Source organism: Oncorhynchus masou, chromosome 25, assembly GCF_036934945.1.
Source record: "Oncorhynchus masou masou isolate Uvic2021 chromosome 25, UVic_Omas_1.1, whole genome shotgun sequence".
NCBI classification, from domain to species: domain Eukaryota; kingdom Metazoa; phylum Chordata; class Actinopteri; order Salmoniformes; family Salmonidae; genus Oncorhynchus; species Oncorhynchus masou.
Window position 1 is genome coordinate 46,326,387 of NC_088236.1, and position 15,587 is coordinate 46,341,973.

Below are 15,587 nucleotides of genomic sequence, written 5' to 3' on the forward strand. Positions count from 1 at the left end.
GAGGTCCAAAAGGCCTCTTAACAGCTTCTACCCCAAGCCATAAGACTCCTGAACAGCTAATCAAATGTCAACCCAGACTATTTGCGTTGTCCCCTCTTTTACGCTGCTGCTACTCTGTTTATTGTCTATGCATAGTCACTTTAACTTACATGTACATATGACCTCAATTACCTCGACTAACCAGTGCCCCCGCACATTGACTCTGTACCGTAAACCCCCTCCCCCCCTGTATATATCGCTATTGTTATTTTACTGCTGCTCTTTAATTATTTGTTACTTTTATTTTGTATTTTTTACTTAATACTTATTTTTTCTTAACTGCATTGTTGGGAAAGGGCTTGTAAGTAAGCATTTCACTGTGATACCATTTGATTTAATATTTCAATCTCTCTCCCGCTCCTCCTTTCCCTCCTATTTGTCCACGTACAACTCTCAGAGAGAGCGGTTATTGGTCCACTCCTCTTGCAGCTGCTTTGGCCATTACGTGAAGAACTGTTACATAAGGATAAGATGTAGGAACTTTTACGACTCCCTCTATTGTGATACTGATGTAAACCCACGTGCCTCACTATGTGTCTTAGACAGAGGAGAGGAGAACTAGGGATGGACCACAGATAAATCCTAGAGTAGACAGGAACTCCCTCTGTTCCCTCAGAATCTCTCAGGGTTGGCTCACTCTCTTCTCTACTCACATAGGCTAAGGTAGGCTGTACAGTACCATTTGTTTTGGCCCCGCACCTGAACACCTGCTGCTCAGTGGCTTTGGCAGCTCGAGGACTTCAATGGACGTGGAATATTCCAAAAGGGAACATGATGTTTTTTTGTAGCTTTTATTAAGCAAGACCTGACATTGTTTGTTTTAGGCCTGTAAACAATATCGTCTCAATCTGTAGCAAATGGGACATAAAATGTATGAGAGGAGCAGGTGTTGGTGGGAATGAGTGGAGGTGTGGGCGGGGGGGTCAAGCGGGATTGCCGCTGTCCATTGTCTCTTGTGTCCGATGAATGGGTGCCATTTGTTTGGGCCGCTACTGTGTGTCACTGCAGGGACGAAGTGCCACACCGCCGCATCTATGTCAATGGAATAATAATAAGCCTATGAATCTTTCAAAACGGCCTATTTATGGGACCACGGTTTGTTCAGAGTGGTAGGACAGGATTGCAGGTTTGGTCTGCCCATATCAGCTGTATCAATATATCACCTGGCAGAGGGGGAGGGGGTGGTGTCTTTCATGAGCGGCCCTCAGCAGATGGGATCATCATTCACTCCTCCAAAAATAAAAATCTGCCACTGGGGCTGTGCTCTGGTTTATATAGTTGCCTCTTGTTCTCTCTCTCTCTCTCGCTCTCTCCTTCTGTTATGACATAAATAGGCACTCAGTTTTTTTATTTCTCTGCCCACGTACCATGTGTTCACTCTGGAGGAGTTTGGCTGGAGCTGCTCGTTACTGGTCAGTGCGGACTCGGGCTTCTAGCCTTGGCCAGGATTTTCTGTTGGTGATTGATTTAGGAGCTACCCTGGCCGTTGTCTTGGCCAAAAGCTGTTCAGTATTGTTCCATTTGTACCTGAATACTTCACTCAAAGACATGCTCTGGAACTTTGGTGACTAGTAAGTCTTTTTTTAAACATTCCGCTTTGGTATGGATGTGTCAATGTGTCGTTCTATATTCTATGACCAGAGTTACTTTCTAACCCCCGCTCTCTCCTTCTCCCTCTTTCTCCCAGGGCCCTCTCCATGGATATAGACACAGACTATGAGCGGCCCAACGTGGAAACCATTAAATGTGTTGTGGTAGGGGACAACGCGGTGGGCAAGACTAGGCTCATCTGTGCCCGCGCCTGCAATGCCACCCTCACACAGTACCAGCTGCTCGCCACCCACGTGCCAACTGTCTGGGCCATTGACCAGTACCGCGTGTGCCAGGAGGTGGGCATGGACCCACGCGACACACACACGCACACACACAGACACAGCCTGAAAATAATTGTCTCATGCTGTGGTGTGGTGTGTGCCTGTCCGTCTAGGTGTTGGAGAGATCACGGGATGTTGTGGATGAGGTCAGTGTGTCCCTGAGACTATGGGACACCTTCGGTGACCATCACAAAGACAGACGCTTCGCATACGGCAGGTGAGGAGGCACACAAACATGCACACACACACTCAGTGAGAGGCCGTGGCTACCTTCGGGTCAGGGTACTTGTTGTCCAGACAGATTCTGGTAACTGACCTAATAACTCAACCTGCCTGGCTATAATGCAACCCCCTACAATGCAACACCCCCTCTCCAGTGTCTAAGGCCATGGCATTGTAAAGGATTGACAATATTTAATTTGGCTAAAATCTACCCAAATTCCCCACCGTTCACCTCAGGAGACTGATGTGGCTTTTGGGCTTAAGCACACACACACACTATTACATATACACACGCACTGTCATACGTGGTCATTGTGGCTGATATGTGCGTACTGAAAGCTAGATACAGTATCAACAAGATCTCATAGTTTCCCTTTGAAATTCAACGTATTATGGATGAACTTCTATTTGTGACGCAGTAATTCTGTGTGGTTACAGAGTTATTTCTGCGTAGCTACAGGGTTAAAACAGAAGCAACTCAAAGGTTAGCAGTTTAGGCATTAATTCCAAATGGTTAAGGTTAGGGCTGTGGTTTGGGGAGGCTGGCCAACCTCATACCATAAGTATGAGTATAGCCTAATAGCTACAAAAGTCTCACATTGCCATACCTCCAAAACCACGTCGTTATGACATTAGGGAAGCCTGGTTCGCGTTAAGGCTACTAGGAAGGTAACTTCAAATACGTTTTTGCTAAGGGCAGCTGTTTAGCTGGTTAAATAAAGGTTAGCCATGTGAAGGCGAAAATGTATGCCCAAGTCAAGAAAGCTTTCCGCACTGGCCGCCTATTTGTGGGTGCTTTTCAAAGCCTATTGGCTCCAATGACTGTAATTTGCTCAATACTAGGGGTTGATAAATAAAGTTGAGATCATTAGAAAGGAGATATTCTATTTTCTACTGTAGGTATGAGTTTACTCTGTTGTTGCTAGTGATGTTCATTAAAACATTCATAACTTTATTTCTTGATTATATATATACAGTTGAAGTCGGATTTTTACATACACTTAGGTTGGAGTTATTAAAACTCGTTTCAACCATTCCACAAATTCCTTGTTAATTAACAAACTATAGTTTTGGCAAGTCGGTTAAGACATCTACTTTGTGCATGACACAAGTAATTTTTCCAACAATTGTTTACAGCCAGATTATTTCACTTATAATTCACTGTATCACAATTCCAGTGGGTCAGAAGTTAACTGTGTTGACTGGGCCTTTAAACAGCTTGGAAAATTCCAGAAAATTATGCCATGGCTTTAGAAGCTTCTGATAGGCTAATTGACATCATTTGAGTCAATTGGAGGTGTACCTGTGGATGTATTTTAAGGCCTACCTTCAAACTAAGTGCCTCTTTGCTTGACATCATGGGATAATCAAAAGAAATCAGCCAAGACCTCAGAAAACAGAAAAAAAAATTGTGGACATCCACAAGTCTGGTTCATCCTTGGGAGCAATTTCCAAATGCATGAAGGTACCACGTTCATTTGTACAAACAATAGTGCGCAAGTATAAACACCATGGGACCATGCAGCCATTACCCGCTCTATATCCACAGTGAAACGAGTCCTATATCGACATAACCTAAAAGGCCGCTCAGCAAGGAAGAAGCCACTGCTCCAAAACCGCTATAAAAAAGACAGACTACAGTTTGCAACTGCATATGGGGAAAAAGATTGTACTTTTTGGAGAAATGTCCTCTGGTCTGATGAAACAAAAATAGAACTGTTTGACCATAATGACCATTGTTATGTTTGTAGGAAAAAGGGGGAGGCTTGCAAGCTGAAGAACACCATCTCAACCGTGAAGCACAGTGGTGGCAGCATCATGTTGTGGGGGTGCTTTGCTGTAGGAGGGACTGGTGCACTTCACTAAATGGATGGTGTCATGAGGCAGGAAAATTACGTGGATATATTGAAGCAACATCTCAAGACATCAGTCAGGAAGTTGAAGCTTGGTCGCAAATGGGTCTTCCAAATAGACAATGACCCCAAGCATACTTCCAAAGTTGTGGCAAAATGCCTTAAGGACAACAATGTCAAGGTATTGGAGTGGCCATAAAAAAGCCCTGACCTCAATCCTATAGAAAATCTATGGGCAGAACTGAAAAGGCGTGTGCGAGCAAGGAGGCCTACAAACCTGACTCAGTTACACCAGCTCTGTCAGGAGGAATGGGACAAAATTCACCAAACGTATTGTGGGAAGCTTGTGGAAGGCTACCCGAAACGTTTGACCCAAGTGTAACAATTTAAAGGCATTGCTTACAAATTCTAATTGAGTGTATGTAAACTTCTGACCCGATGGGAATGTGATGAAAGAAATAAAAGCTGAAATAAATCATTCTCTACTATTATTCTGACATTTCATTCTTAAAATAAAGTTGTGATCCTAACTGACCTAAGACAGGGAATTTTAACAAGGATTAAATGTCATATAGTTGAAGTCGGAAGTTTACACGCACCTTAGCCAAATACATTTAAACTCAGTTTCACAATTCCTGACATATAATCCTAGTAAAAAATTCCCTGTCTTAGGTCAATTAGGATCACCACTTTATTTTAAGAATGCGAATGATTTCAGCTTTTGTTTCTTTCATCACATTACCAGTGGGTCAGAAGTTTACATTGCTCCTAAGGATGAAATTGCTCCTAAGGATGAATCAGACTTGTGGAGGTCTACATTTTTTTTCTGAGGTCTTCGCTGATTTCTTTTGATTTTCCCGTGATGTCAAGCAAAGAGGCACTGAGTTAGAAGGTAGTAATTGAAATACACCCACAGGTACACCTCCAATTGACTCAAATTATGTCAATTAGAAGCTTCTAAATCCATTACATCATTTTCTGGAATTTTCCAAGCTGTTTAAAGGCACAGTCAACTTTGTGCATGTAAACTTCTGACCCACTGAAAATATGATACAGTGAATTATAAGTGAAATTATCTGTCTGTAAACAATTGTTGGAAAAATGTAATGTCATGCATAAAGTAGATGTCCTAACCGACTTTAATGACTCCAACCTAAGTGTATGTAAACTTCTGACATCAACTGTACGTACATACATTACATACTGCACATACATACATACATTACATACTGTACATACATAGATACATACATACATACATACATACATACATACATACATACATACATACATACATACATACATACATACAGTACCAGTCACAAGTTTGGACACACCTACTCATTCCAGTGCTGGGTATTTTTATATTCCAAGGAAGACGTACATGTATATTTACACACCTCCATCAGACAGACATAACGGGATCATCTCTATCCCTCTCACCCAGACCTTTCAGACATAGCACTGATCCTCACCTAGCCAGCTAGCAGGACTTAATCCACACACACACACACACACACAGGGCAGGATGTTTTGAGTGACAGAGAGTGTGCATGCGTGCGCAGCTGTGTGTGTGTGTGGCTCTGCTCCTTTTCAAATTGTCAGTGACTCATTGTATGTGTGTGCTCAGCCAGCCTGCAGTCAGCTGATAGCACAGTGCCAGCTCAGCTGTTCTCTGCCTGTCTGTTTGGGCGTTGTGGGGCTCAACATCTTGCCCTAAACCCACTATCAGATCGCCATGCATCCCCATGCAAGCACCCTTATTTTTATTTTAGTATTATTTATTTCACCTTTTTTAGCCAGGTAGGCTAGTTGAGAAGACGTTCTCATTTACAACTGCGACCTGGCCAAGATAAAGCAAAGCAGTGCGACACAAACAGCATCACAGAGTTACAAATGGAATAAACAAACATACAGTCAATAACACAATAGAAAAGTCTATATACAGTGTGTTCAAATGAGGTAGGATAAGGGTGGTAAGGCAATAAATAGGACATAGTGGCAAAATAATTACAATTTAGCAATCAAACACAGGAGTGATAGATGTGCAGAAGATGAATGTGCTTGTAGAGAAAGAGGGGGTCCAGATTGTCTAGCCCGGCTGATTTGTAGGGGTCCAGATTTTGCAGCTCTTTCAGAACATCAGCTATCTGGATTTGGGTGAAGGAGAAATGGGGAGGCTTGGGCAAGTTGCTGTGGGGGTGCAGGGCAGTTGACCGGGGTAGGGGTAGCCAGGTGGAATAGCATGGCCAGCTGTAGAAAAATGCCTGTTGAAATGCTCAGTTATCGTGGATTTATCGGTGGTGACAGTGTTTCCTAGCCTCAGTGCAGTGGGCAGCTGGGAGGAGGTGCTCTTACTCCATGGACTTCACAGTGTCCCAGAACCTTTTGGAGTTTGTGGTACAGGATGCAAATTTCTGTTTGAAAAAGCTAGCCGTTGCTTTCCTAACTGCCTGTGTATATTGGTTCCTAACTTCCCCCAATCAACTACTTATAGGTATGCTCACACTGCCCTCTCTGTGTACAAGAGTATTTCATAGGGTTTGTTATTTGATTATAGGGCGTATATATATTTACACTACCGTTCAAAAGTTTGTGGTCGCTTAGAAATGTCCTTGTTTTTGAAAGAAAGGTAAAAAAATTGTCTTTAAAATAACATCAAATAGACCCAAAATACAGTGTAGACATTGTTAATGTTGTAAATGACTATTGTAGCTGGAAACGGCAGATTTTTTTTGGGGGGGGGGGGTATCTACATAGGTGTTCAGAGGCACATTATCAGCACTTTGTGTTCGCTAGACCAAGTTTATCATTTTAAAAGGCTAATTGATCAATTGAAAACCCTTTTGCAATTATGTTAGAACAGCTGAAAACTGTTGTCCTTAAAGAAGCAATAAAACTGGCCTTCTTCAGACCAGTTGAGAATCAGGAGCATCAGCATTTGTGGGCTCGATTACAGGCTCAAAATGGTCAGAAACAAATACTTTTCTTCTGAAACTCATCAGTCTATTCTTGTTCTAAGAAATTAAGTTTATTCCTTTCGAGAAATTGCCAAGAAACTGAAGATCTTGTACAATGCTGTGTACTACTCCCTTCACAGCACAGCGCAAACCAGGCCTCCCGGGTGGCGCAGTGGTTAAGGGTGCTGTACTGCAGCGCCAGCTGTGCCATCAGAGAGTCTGGATTCGCGCCCAGGCTCTGTCGAAACCGGCCGTGACCGGGAGGTCCGTGGGGCGACGCACAATTGGCCTAGCGTCGCCCGGTTAGGGAGGGGTTGGCTGGTAGGGATGTCCTTGTCTCATCGCGCACCAGCGACTCCTGTGGCGGGCCGGGCACAGTGCGCGCTAACAAAGGTTGCCAGGTGCACGGTGTTAACTCCGACACATTGGTGCGGCTGGCTTCCGGGTTGGATGTGCACTGTGTTAAGAAGCAGTGCAGCTTGGTTGGGTTGTGTATCAGAGGATGCATGACTTTCAACCTCTCCCGAGCCCATACGGGAGTTGTAGCGATGACACAAGATAGTAGCTACTAAAAACAATTGGATACCATGAAATTGGGGAGTAAACGGGGTCAAATTTAAAAATAAAAATAATAATAAAAAAAAATAGAACAGCGCAAACTGGCCTAACCAGAATACAAAGAGGAGTTGGAGGCCCCGGTGCACAAGAGGACAATACAGATGCCTCACAAATCCTCAACTGGCAGCTTCATTAAATAGTACCCGCAAAACACCAGTCTCAACGTCAACAGTGGAGAGGCACCTCTGTGATGCAGGCCTTCAATGCAGAGATGAAAAGAAAAAGCCATATCTCAGACTAGCTAATAAAAGATTAAGATGGGCAAAAGAACACACACTGGACAGAGGAACTCTGCCTAGAAGGCAGAGTTGCCTCTTCACTGTTGACGGTGAGACAGTTTTCAGCCATGCTAACATAATTGCAAAATGTTTTTCTAATGATCAATTAGCCATTTAAAATGATACACTTGGATTCGCAATGTGCAATTGGAACACAGGAGTGATGGTTGCCGATAATGGGCCTCTGTATGCCTATGTAGAAATTCCATACAAAAATCTGCCCTTTCCAGCTACAATAGTCACTTACAACATTAACCATGTCTGCGCTGTATTTCTGATCAATATGATATTTTAATGGACAAAAAAATTTGCTTTTCTTTCAAAAATAAGGACATTTCTAAGTGACCCCAAACTTTTGAGTGGTAGTGTGTGTATGTATGTATATATTAGAGTCTCAATTACTAATTTATTTATTACTTATTTATTTGTATCAAGACGTTATCAAGAAGTTAGCCTATTATTGATTTAATGCCCACAGTATGTCATTCCAATGACTAAATAGGTGAGTTATTAACACTTCTGTCACCATTATGGAGTGACATAGTGCTTGCAAAATCTCTAATAACAGTGGGAAGTGTGCATCTGTATCTAGGGATCTCTGCTGGGTTGTGTATACACCAAGCAGTCAGCCAGTCAGTCAGGAGTTTGAGCTCAGCCTCGCTCTATATCCTGTAAAAACACTTAACACCTAGCTTTGGTTACATAATGTTAGCTAGCAGCCCTGCTGACCTTTGTAGATTGATTTGACAATGACAGAGCAGGGTGAAGTTGCCCGTAGATGCTGAACTTGGGTCAGTTTTGGATTTCCCCCCACTAATAGTTAAGGTTAGGTTTGGGGGAGGGGAAGCTGATCCTAGATCTGTAACCAGACAAAACTTCAACAAAAAACCTCCTAATAGTTCTTATTCACGTGCAGTTGGTAAATGATTGGCCAGCGGTGTCAGTGAGCTATATAGACTCCCAATGTGTGTCAGCGTGTTTTGTCTTCTCCTCTCTGACTCATACATGGACGTATGAACATTCACATGGACAGATTCATCAGACAGATGCAGGGATAGTCACAACCCTTACCACAAGGGCAAAAGCACAAACACACTAACATAGTTTAAAGCAGTCGGAGCCATGGAAATGACACTTTGACAGGATGCTAATGGGAATTCCTGTTTGTGTGTGTGTACTGTGTCAATACTAGCCCTATGATGTCATGGTTTAGCACAAGATTACGTCGAACATTTAGAGAAGGTGTAACTTTCCATAGGTTACATATTGGTGGAAGTTAAGATGTGGTCTGTGGAACAGGTGTTATTCTGTTGCTTATATTGCCGACGACTCTATCTAGCTTCTAGCTTCTATCATGTTGGCTGTGCATTACTTAGTTGTTTAAACCTAGTTGACTCTGTTGACCGGTTACGTTTCAGTAGAACTTGAGCTCATCCCCCGACTGTTTCATCTTCCCATTATCATCTTTAACCCCTAAGGTTGATGTCCGCGCCCCACCGAAATCGAATTAGCATAATACAAAAATCCCCATAAATATGTCAGTTTAAGCTAGAGATATCTTTTTTTTGTTGCATTGGATACGCCTATGTTACATTTCCGCATCTGCGGTGAAAAGTGACAGGGCTAGAGCTGTGTTTGTCAGACCATGAGACATCCCAAAAAATCGGTGTTCTCACAAAAACGTTCTTTTTTTTTGTTTGATACTTCAAGGGGTCTTCAAATTCAAAATCAAATAGCTAAATGATCCTTGGTATGACATACCTAAACAATTACAGGGGTTACCAGGGGTTCTTAAACTTGTTCAGCCTGAGATCCAAATGAGAAAGTCTGTGTTTTCCTGGGACCCAAGCTTATGAAAACATGCAACTATATGCAAATATTGGTACATTTCATTGCCTAAAACAAATGCAATATAGACAAATAACAATGAAATGAAATACCCATTAATCCCCATTAAAAAACACTCTTACATATCTGTCTAGGTTGGAACTGTTGCTATTAATAACAAATAAATCTTTTTCTTTCAGAAACTGGTATAAACTGATTGAAGCCAGATGCTTTTTGAGGCCTCACACAGATATAGACCAGCCAGAAAACACACACGCGCACACAGTCCTAATGAGAGGTGTGTGACTGGTTGAAGTTTTCAACAAGCGTGTCTATTCTGGGCTTAGTTTTTGACAGTGCAACCCTGAGGTAATGCTCAGCATTGGATCTGTTTCTGTGCTGTTTTTTTAAGTATGCCAGAATCCAGAACCCTGTCTCACATAAGTATGTGGTGCCAAACTAGGTCAGAACATCTACTGCTTTCTCAGCCAGGCAGGAGACCGCTTCCTGCTGTAGATCAGCATCCCAGAACTGTGTGTGTGTGTGTGTGTGTGTGTGTGTGTGTGTGTGTGTGTGTGTGTGTGTTTGCCTCAAAAACCACCTTGCAGTTTATAGCAGTTCAGAATAAAAAATATGACTTGGATTTAAACAGCAACAGTTCCAACCTAGACTTGTTTTCAACAATAATTTATACAGTAGGCCTGATCATGTTTCATCTTCATATGTACTGTTACTTATGATTTCACTATCAGTAGCTAGCTAGCTTGCTTTTTCTAACGTTAGCTAGCTAGCTATTAGCTGTGTACAAGGAGATTGTTTGAAAGAGAAACTCACATCGACTACTATGAGAGAGAGTACTCCCTTATTTCTGCTTACCATCACCTGATTTAGTCATCCACTGTCGAAGCACTGTTTCCTGAAGCATTCTGCCCTGTCCTGAAAGAACTCCCTGGGTTGACCGTCATGCTGTGGATGTTTGGTCAGGACGTGTCGTTTTAATTTGTTCCATTTTGAGAGACCCATTCAGCACTAACCCGCACAAAACACATTGGGCGCTCCTCGTTATTTCTCAAAGTGCGTATTAAACCAAGAGAGAGAAACTCATCGCTGTATTTGCATTTCATGACAGTTGAGCTCAGTCAGAACTTGTTGCTAGCTTGAGTCCATTTGATGACCGCGGTGAGGGATGGCGAGTGGGAATGACAATTCAGTTGCCGCATCAAAACAACCAGGAACTCGGAAATCTCCCACATTCAGCTTCAGTGTGTTCAAATGTAACTGGGAACTCTGAGGGGAAAAAAACAAGTTCCAACTGGGTCAAATCAATTTGAATGGTCATCCAACTCGACCTCTTTCTATAGCTACAACTTTCCAACCTGAAGATCACTGAAATCATGATTTGACCTCGTATTTTTCCGAGTTCCTAGTTGTCTTGAACACGGCAAGTGGCTGATGGCGCACCATCATCTGCTGCTGTATGACAGTACTGCGGAGTGATCGTCAAGAAAACTGCAGAAAAAAAGATCAGGTAAACCTCGAAGCACACTGGGATCTCCCGTCCACTGACGCAGCTGCCAAACTGAGTAGAGAAAACACTGCTAATCAGAGCACACTGAACAGAGAGTGCAGTTGCAGTTGGCCAAATCATTTCATGAAATAATTATACATTTACTCTGACATGTCGCAACCCATTATTCAAGAAAGGCTGCCATATAGCTTAGTAGAACACACACACACACACACACTCCCCTGCCAGCTTAGACAGGATTTAGACACTTATGGGTTAATAACCCTTTTGAAAAAACATTAATCTGACCATGGTTGTTGGCCTGAGGGCCGGCATAATTACTGTATAACTGTGTAACCAATGATTATGGAACGAACAGCTGACTGAAGACGGGTCAGCGGGACATTCCTGCAGTTGAGTCCATTTCTGCGGTAACATGGAATCTTAACAACGTACTAAAACTTTGTTGCTCCGTGCTGAAATGTAGAATGTTAATTCTAATTATGTTGACTTATGAGGCTCATGCAATGGAATGTAATTTTTTGTAATGTCTAAGTTGAATCAACAATATTATCAGCACATATTGATGGATACACTTCCTTCTTTGACTTCCTGCTTTTAATTCCTTTTTCGCTCCTATAGATACACTCACAATGGTCCACCCAATTATGCCATTATACCAATTACTGTCATCCAAAATTCTATGACCGTCACAGCCCTACTTATTGATTCAATTATTATAATATATTTAGTGAATTCCATGTTTTGACCCTGGATAAATCCCAATAAAATATAACAATTAGCCTATTTATCTTTACTGAAGTCCATTTCCATTGCCACTATAACGGAGTGCTCTGTTTAGTCTGAAATCAGGGAAGAGTGGAGAGGCTCCCTTAGTGCTGTGCTGTGCTGGTTATGTGGTAGCTGGCATATTCATTCACATATGGGAAGCCACACACACATGCCCGTCAGAGCCGTGCCTCAGAGACACTAGTGGTTGAGAACAGCCTTAAGTCCTGTTGTCAGCCTGGCCCATCGCACTGACTGGCTGAGGAAGTAAGTAGCTGATACTGCACTGTAGCTATTGTTTGTGTGTGTGTGTGTGTGTGTGTGTGTGTGTGTGTGTTGCTCTATTATTAGCCACTTTCTGTGGCATTGGCAGCCTTACAGCCTCAGAGCTCAGAGTGGGCTTACATAAGAGAGAGAAAGGGGCTTCATAGCCCACCAGCCTCAGAGGCATGTAGACATGACACACACACACACAACCCTATGACCTCACGCCCCAGCCCGCTCAGTGTCGCCATCCATATTCACTGTGCCCTAGCAGCACTAGTGCAGACTCTTTTCAGACATGTTTTTGACCTCCAGGAATGTACTTCCATCTCTCTCTCTTACTCCCTCCCTCCTTTCCCCAACTGTCTCGCCCTCCTCTCTACCTCTCTTATTGGTGTGTGGCACAGGTCTGACGTGGTGGTGCTGTGTTTCTCCCTGGCCAACCCCAACTCCCTGCGCCACGTCCGCACCATGTGGTACCCTGAGATTAAGCACTTCTGCCCCCGCACCCCTATCATCCTGGTGGGCTGCCAGCTGGACCTGCGCTATGCCGACCTGGAGGCTGTCAACCGCGCCCGCAGACCCCTGGCCAAGTAAGACCACAATCACCCCGGTCTTCCTGAGACGGTCCATGTCAGACCTGGGTTTAAAATCAAATCGTATTTGTCACATGCGCCAAATACAACAGGTGTAGACCTTATTGTGAAATGCTTACTTACAAGCTCTTAACCAACAATGCAGTTCAAGAAATAGAGTCAAGAAAATATTTACTAAATAAACCAAAGTAAAAAATAAAAAGTAACACAAGCAAATAACAATACCGAGGCTATGTGCGGGGGTACAGGTTAGATAATAAACAGCGAGGAGCAGCAGTGTAAAATCACGGGGGGGGGGGGGGGGCAGTATGCACTACCCTCTAGCGCCTTACAGTCAGATGCCAGACGGTGATTCAACTGGTCAGGATCCTCTCGATGGTGCAGCTGTAGAACTTCTAGAGGATCTGGGGACCCATGTCAAATCTTTTCAGTGTCCTGGGGGGGTAAAAGGTTTTGTCATGCCCTCTTCACGACTGTCTTGGTGTGTTTGAACATGATAGCTTGTTGGTGCAGTTCAAGGTGAGTAATCGCTGATCTGATATCCAGAAGCTGTTTTCGGTCATAAGAGACGGTAGCAGCAACATTATGTACAAAATAATATACGAAAAAACACACACAATAGCACAGTTGGTTAGGAGCCTGTAAATTGTCACCCATCCATTCTAAGCATATTTACTTTTTTATTTTACATTTTTATTTTCAAGTAATGTGCCCAAATCCAACTACTTTTATTTGAAGTATTTGAAAGTATTTTCAAATAATTTCCTAGAAATAGACCTACTATTTGAAACTTACCATCATTTTAAAATAGCCAACAATATTTGTTTCCAAATATATCTCAAGTATCCCCCAGGACAAAAACAGACCAGGGAACAAATGTAATATTTAAATATTTGTGTTTGAAAATACACTTGTCTGTGTATTTCAGTATTTTCAAATACATGGCAATATTTGACTCTTTGAAAGTAATTGAAATACTTAAAATAGTTTTTGAACCCAGGTCTGGACCACCTTGACCGCAGCAGTTCCATCACATCCATTGGCTGGATGTTTGGCATTTGATTGAATCGCAAACATACCTGTCCAGCCTTCTGTCTGTCCATAGTTTCTTTCCTTGTTATTGTTACAGCCCACGATAGCACAGTTCTAGCACAATCATTTCATTAGATATCTATCTCTCTGCTAATTCTCTAACCCTCTCCCTTTGTCCTCAGACCCATCAAGCCTACAGACATCCTACCTCCAGAGAGAGGCCACGAGGTGGCAAAGGAGCTGGGCATTCCCTACTTTGAGACCAGCATCGTGGCCCAGTTTGGGGTAAAGGATGTGTTCGACAATGCTATCCGTTCTGCCCTTATCTCCCGTCGCCACCTCCAGTTCTGGAAGTCCCACCTGAAGAGAGTCCAGCGGCCCCTCCTCCAGGCCCCGTTCCTGCCCCCCCGTCCCCCTCGCCCTGTGGTTGGCATCCCCGACCCCCCTCCCATCGATGGAGAGGCCCCTGATTCCCTCTTCTGCCAGTCGCTGTGCGCCGACGTCCTCTTCCTCCTCCAGGGCGGTGCCACGCGCGTCTTCGCACACAAAGTCTACCTGGCCACATCCTGCTCCAAGTTCTATGACCTCTTCACCCTGGACCTGCTGGCTACTGAGTCAGATTGGGAGGGAGAGGAGCGAGCCGAGAGCGGGGAGGAGGACGAGCAGAGCAGGAGAGGGGCCAAAGAGCAGGCGGGGCGCACGAAGAGCTTGGACATCGATAAGGAGGGGGAGGGGGGCGCCAGGGGACTCAAACGGCCACCCATGCTCCAGCAGGGCTCCCTGAGGACTTCCAAAAGTGATAACGCCCTCCCCGCCAGGAGCCAGTGCCCTCTGGGGCCCCTGGGAGCCGGCCGTGGCCTCTCGGGATGGGGGAGGGGCTTCCTGAGTGTGTACCTGGAGCACATAGCTGACCCTGAGACGGGGCGACTTCGCCTCATGACTGTGGTCTCCATGGACGGCCTCATACAGGAAGAACCCTTCCAGGTAAGATCAGATACCAACAAAACAAGTCTTGCAAGATGCTTTGAATAATAGCGTCTGCTAAATCACTATATTAAATCATGCAAAACCAGCTACACCGTGAGGTTCCCATTCCCATCACTGTTCCAGGGTTGTATAATCATTTTAGTTCACTGTGAAGAATGTCCTCTACTGGTCATTCCAACCATAACACATTTTAGGGCAACAAAGACATTTTAAAGGAGAATTAAAGGTCATTTAAAGTGAAGTTAATCCAAACACATCAAATGGTGTTTATTAACTTAATTTATACCACTGCTTGGCTTAATACTCAATTCCGAGAGGGTGTTGATTATTTTTTCTACTTTGCCGTGGTTCCAGGCGGTGCTGCAGTACCTGTACACAGGCAGTCTGGACGAGAGCCGAGGGGGCCTGATGCAGGTGGCCACCATCGCCGAGCTGCTGGAGGTGTTTGACCTGAGGATGATGGTGGCCAACGTGCTGAACCGTGAAAGCTTCATGAACCAGGAGATCACCAAGGCCTTCCATGTCCGCCGAGCCAACCGCATCAAAGAGTGCCTCAGCAAGGGTACCTTCGCCGGTAAACACACTGCCCCCACTTGCCTTGTCATACTGCGTTCTCAGAGCTAGTGTGCATGTGTTTCCGTGCGTTTGTGTGTGTGTGTGTGTGTGTACAGCACGTTTAGCATTCCCACTTTATTCCAATATTCTCCCATGAATTCACACATCTGGATCTGTGGCCAAGAT

The 15,587-nt window shown here is 43.9% G+C and overlaps 1 protein-coding gene across 6 annotated transcripts in view; it reads left to right on the plus strand.

The window, feature by feature from the left end:
- LOC135514402 (rho-related BTB domain-containing protein 2-like) overlaps positions 1-15,587 on the plus strand; it is a 101,958-nt gene that overhangs the window by 51,111 nt on the left and 35,260 nt on the right. For 5 of the 6 annotated variants that reach the window (XM_064937864.1, XM_064937865.1, XM_064937866.1 and 2 more), the window contains 5 exons: positions 1,727-1,928; positions 2,027-2,130; positions 12,639-12,824; positions 14,042-14,843; positions 15,201-15,420. In XM_064937864.1, coding sequence (XP_064793936.1) covers positions 1,737-1,928; positions 2,027-2,130; positions 12,639-12,824; positions 14,042-14,843; positions 15,201-15,420 — 1,504 coding nt within the window. In that variant the 5' untranslated portion in view covers positions 1,727-1,736. Of the gene's footprint in view, positions 1-1,424; positions 1,611-1,726; positions 1,929-2,026; positions 2,131-12,638; positions 12,825-14,041; positions 14,844-15,200; positions 15,421-15,587 lie in introns of all 6 variants that reach the window. The other variant, XM_064937867.1, reaches the window with a different exon arrangement.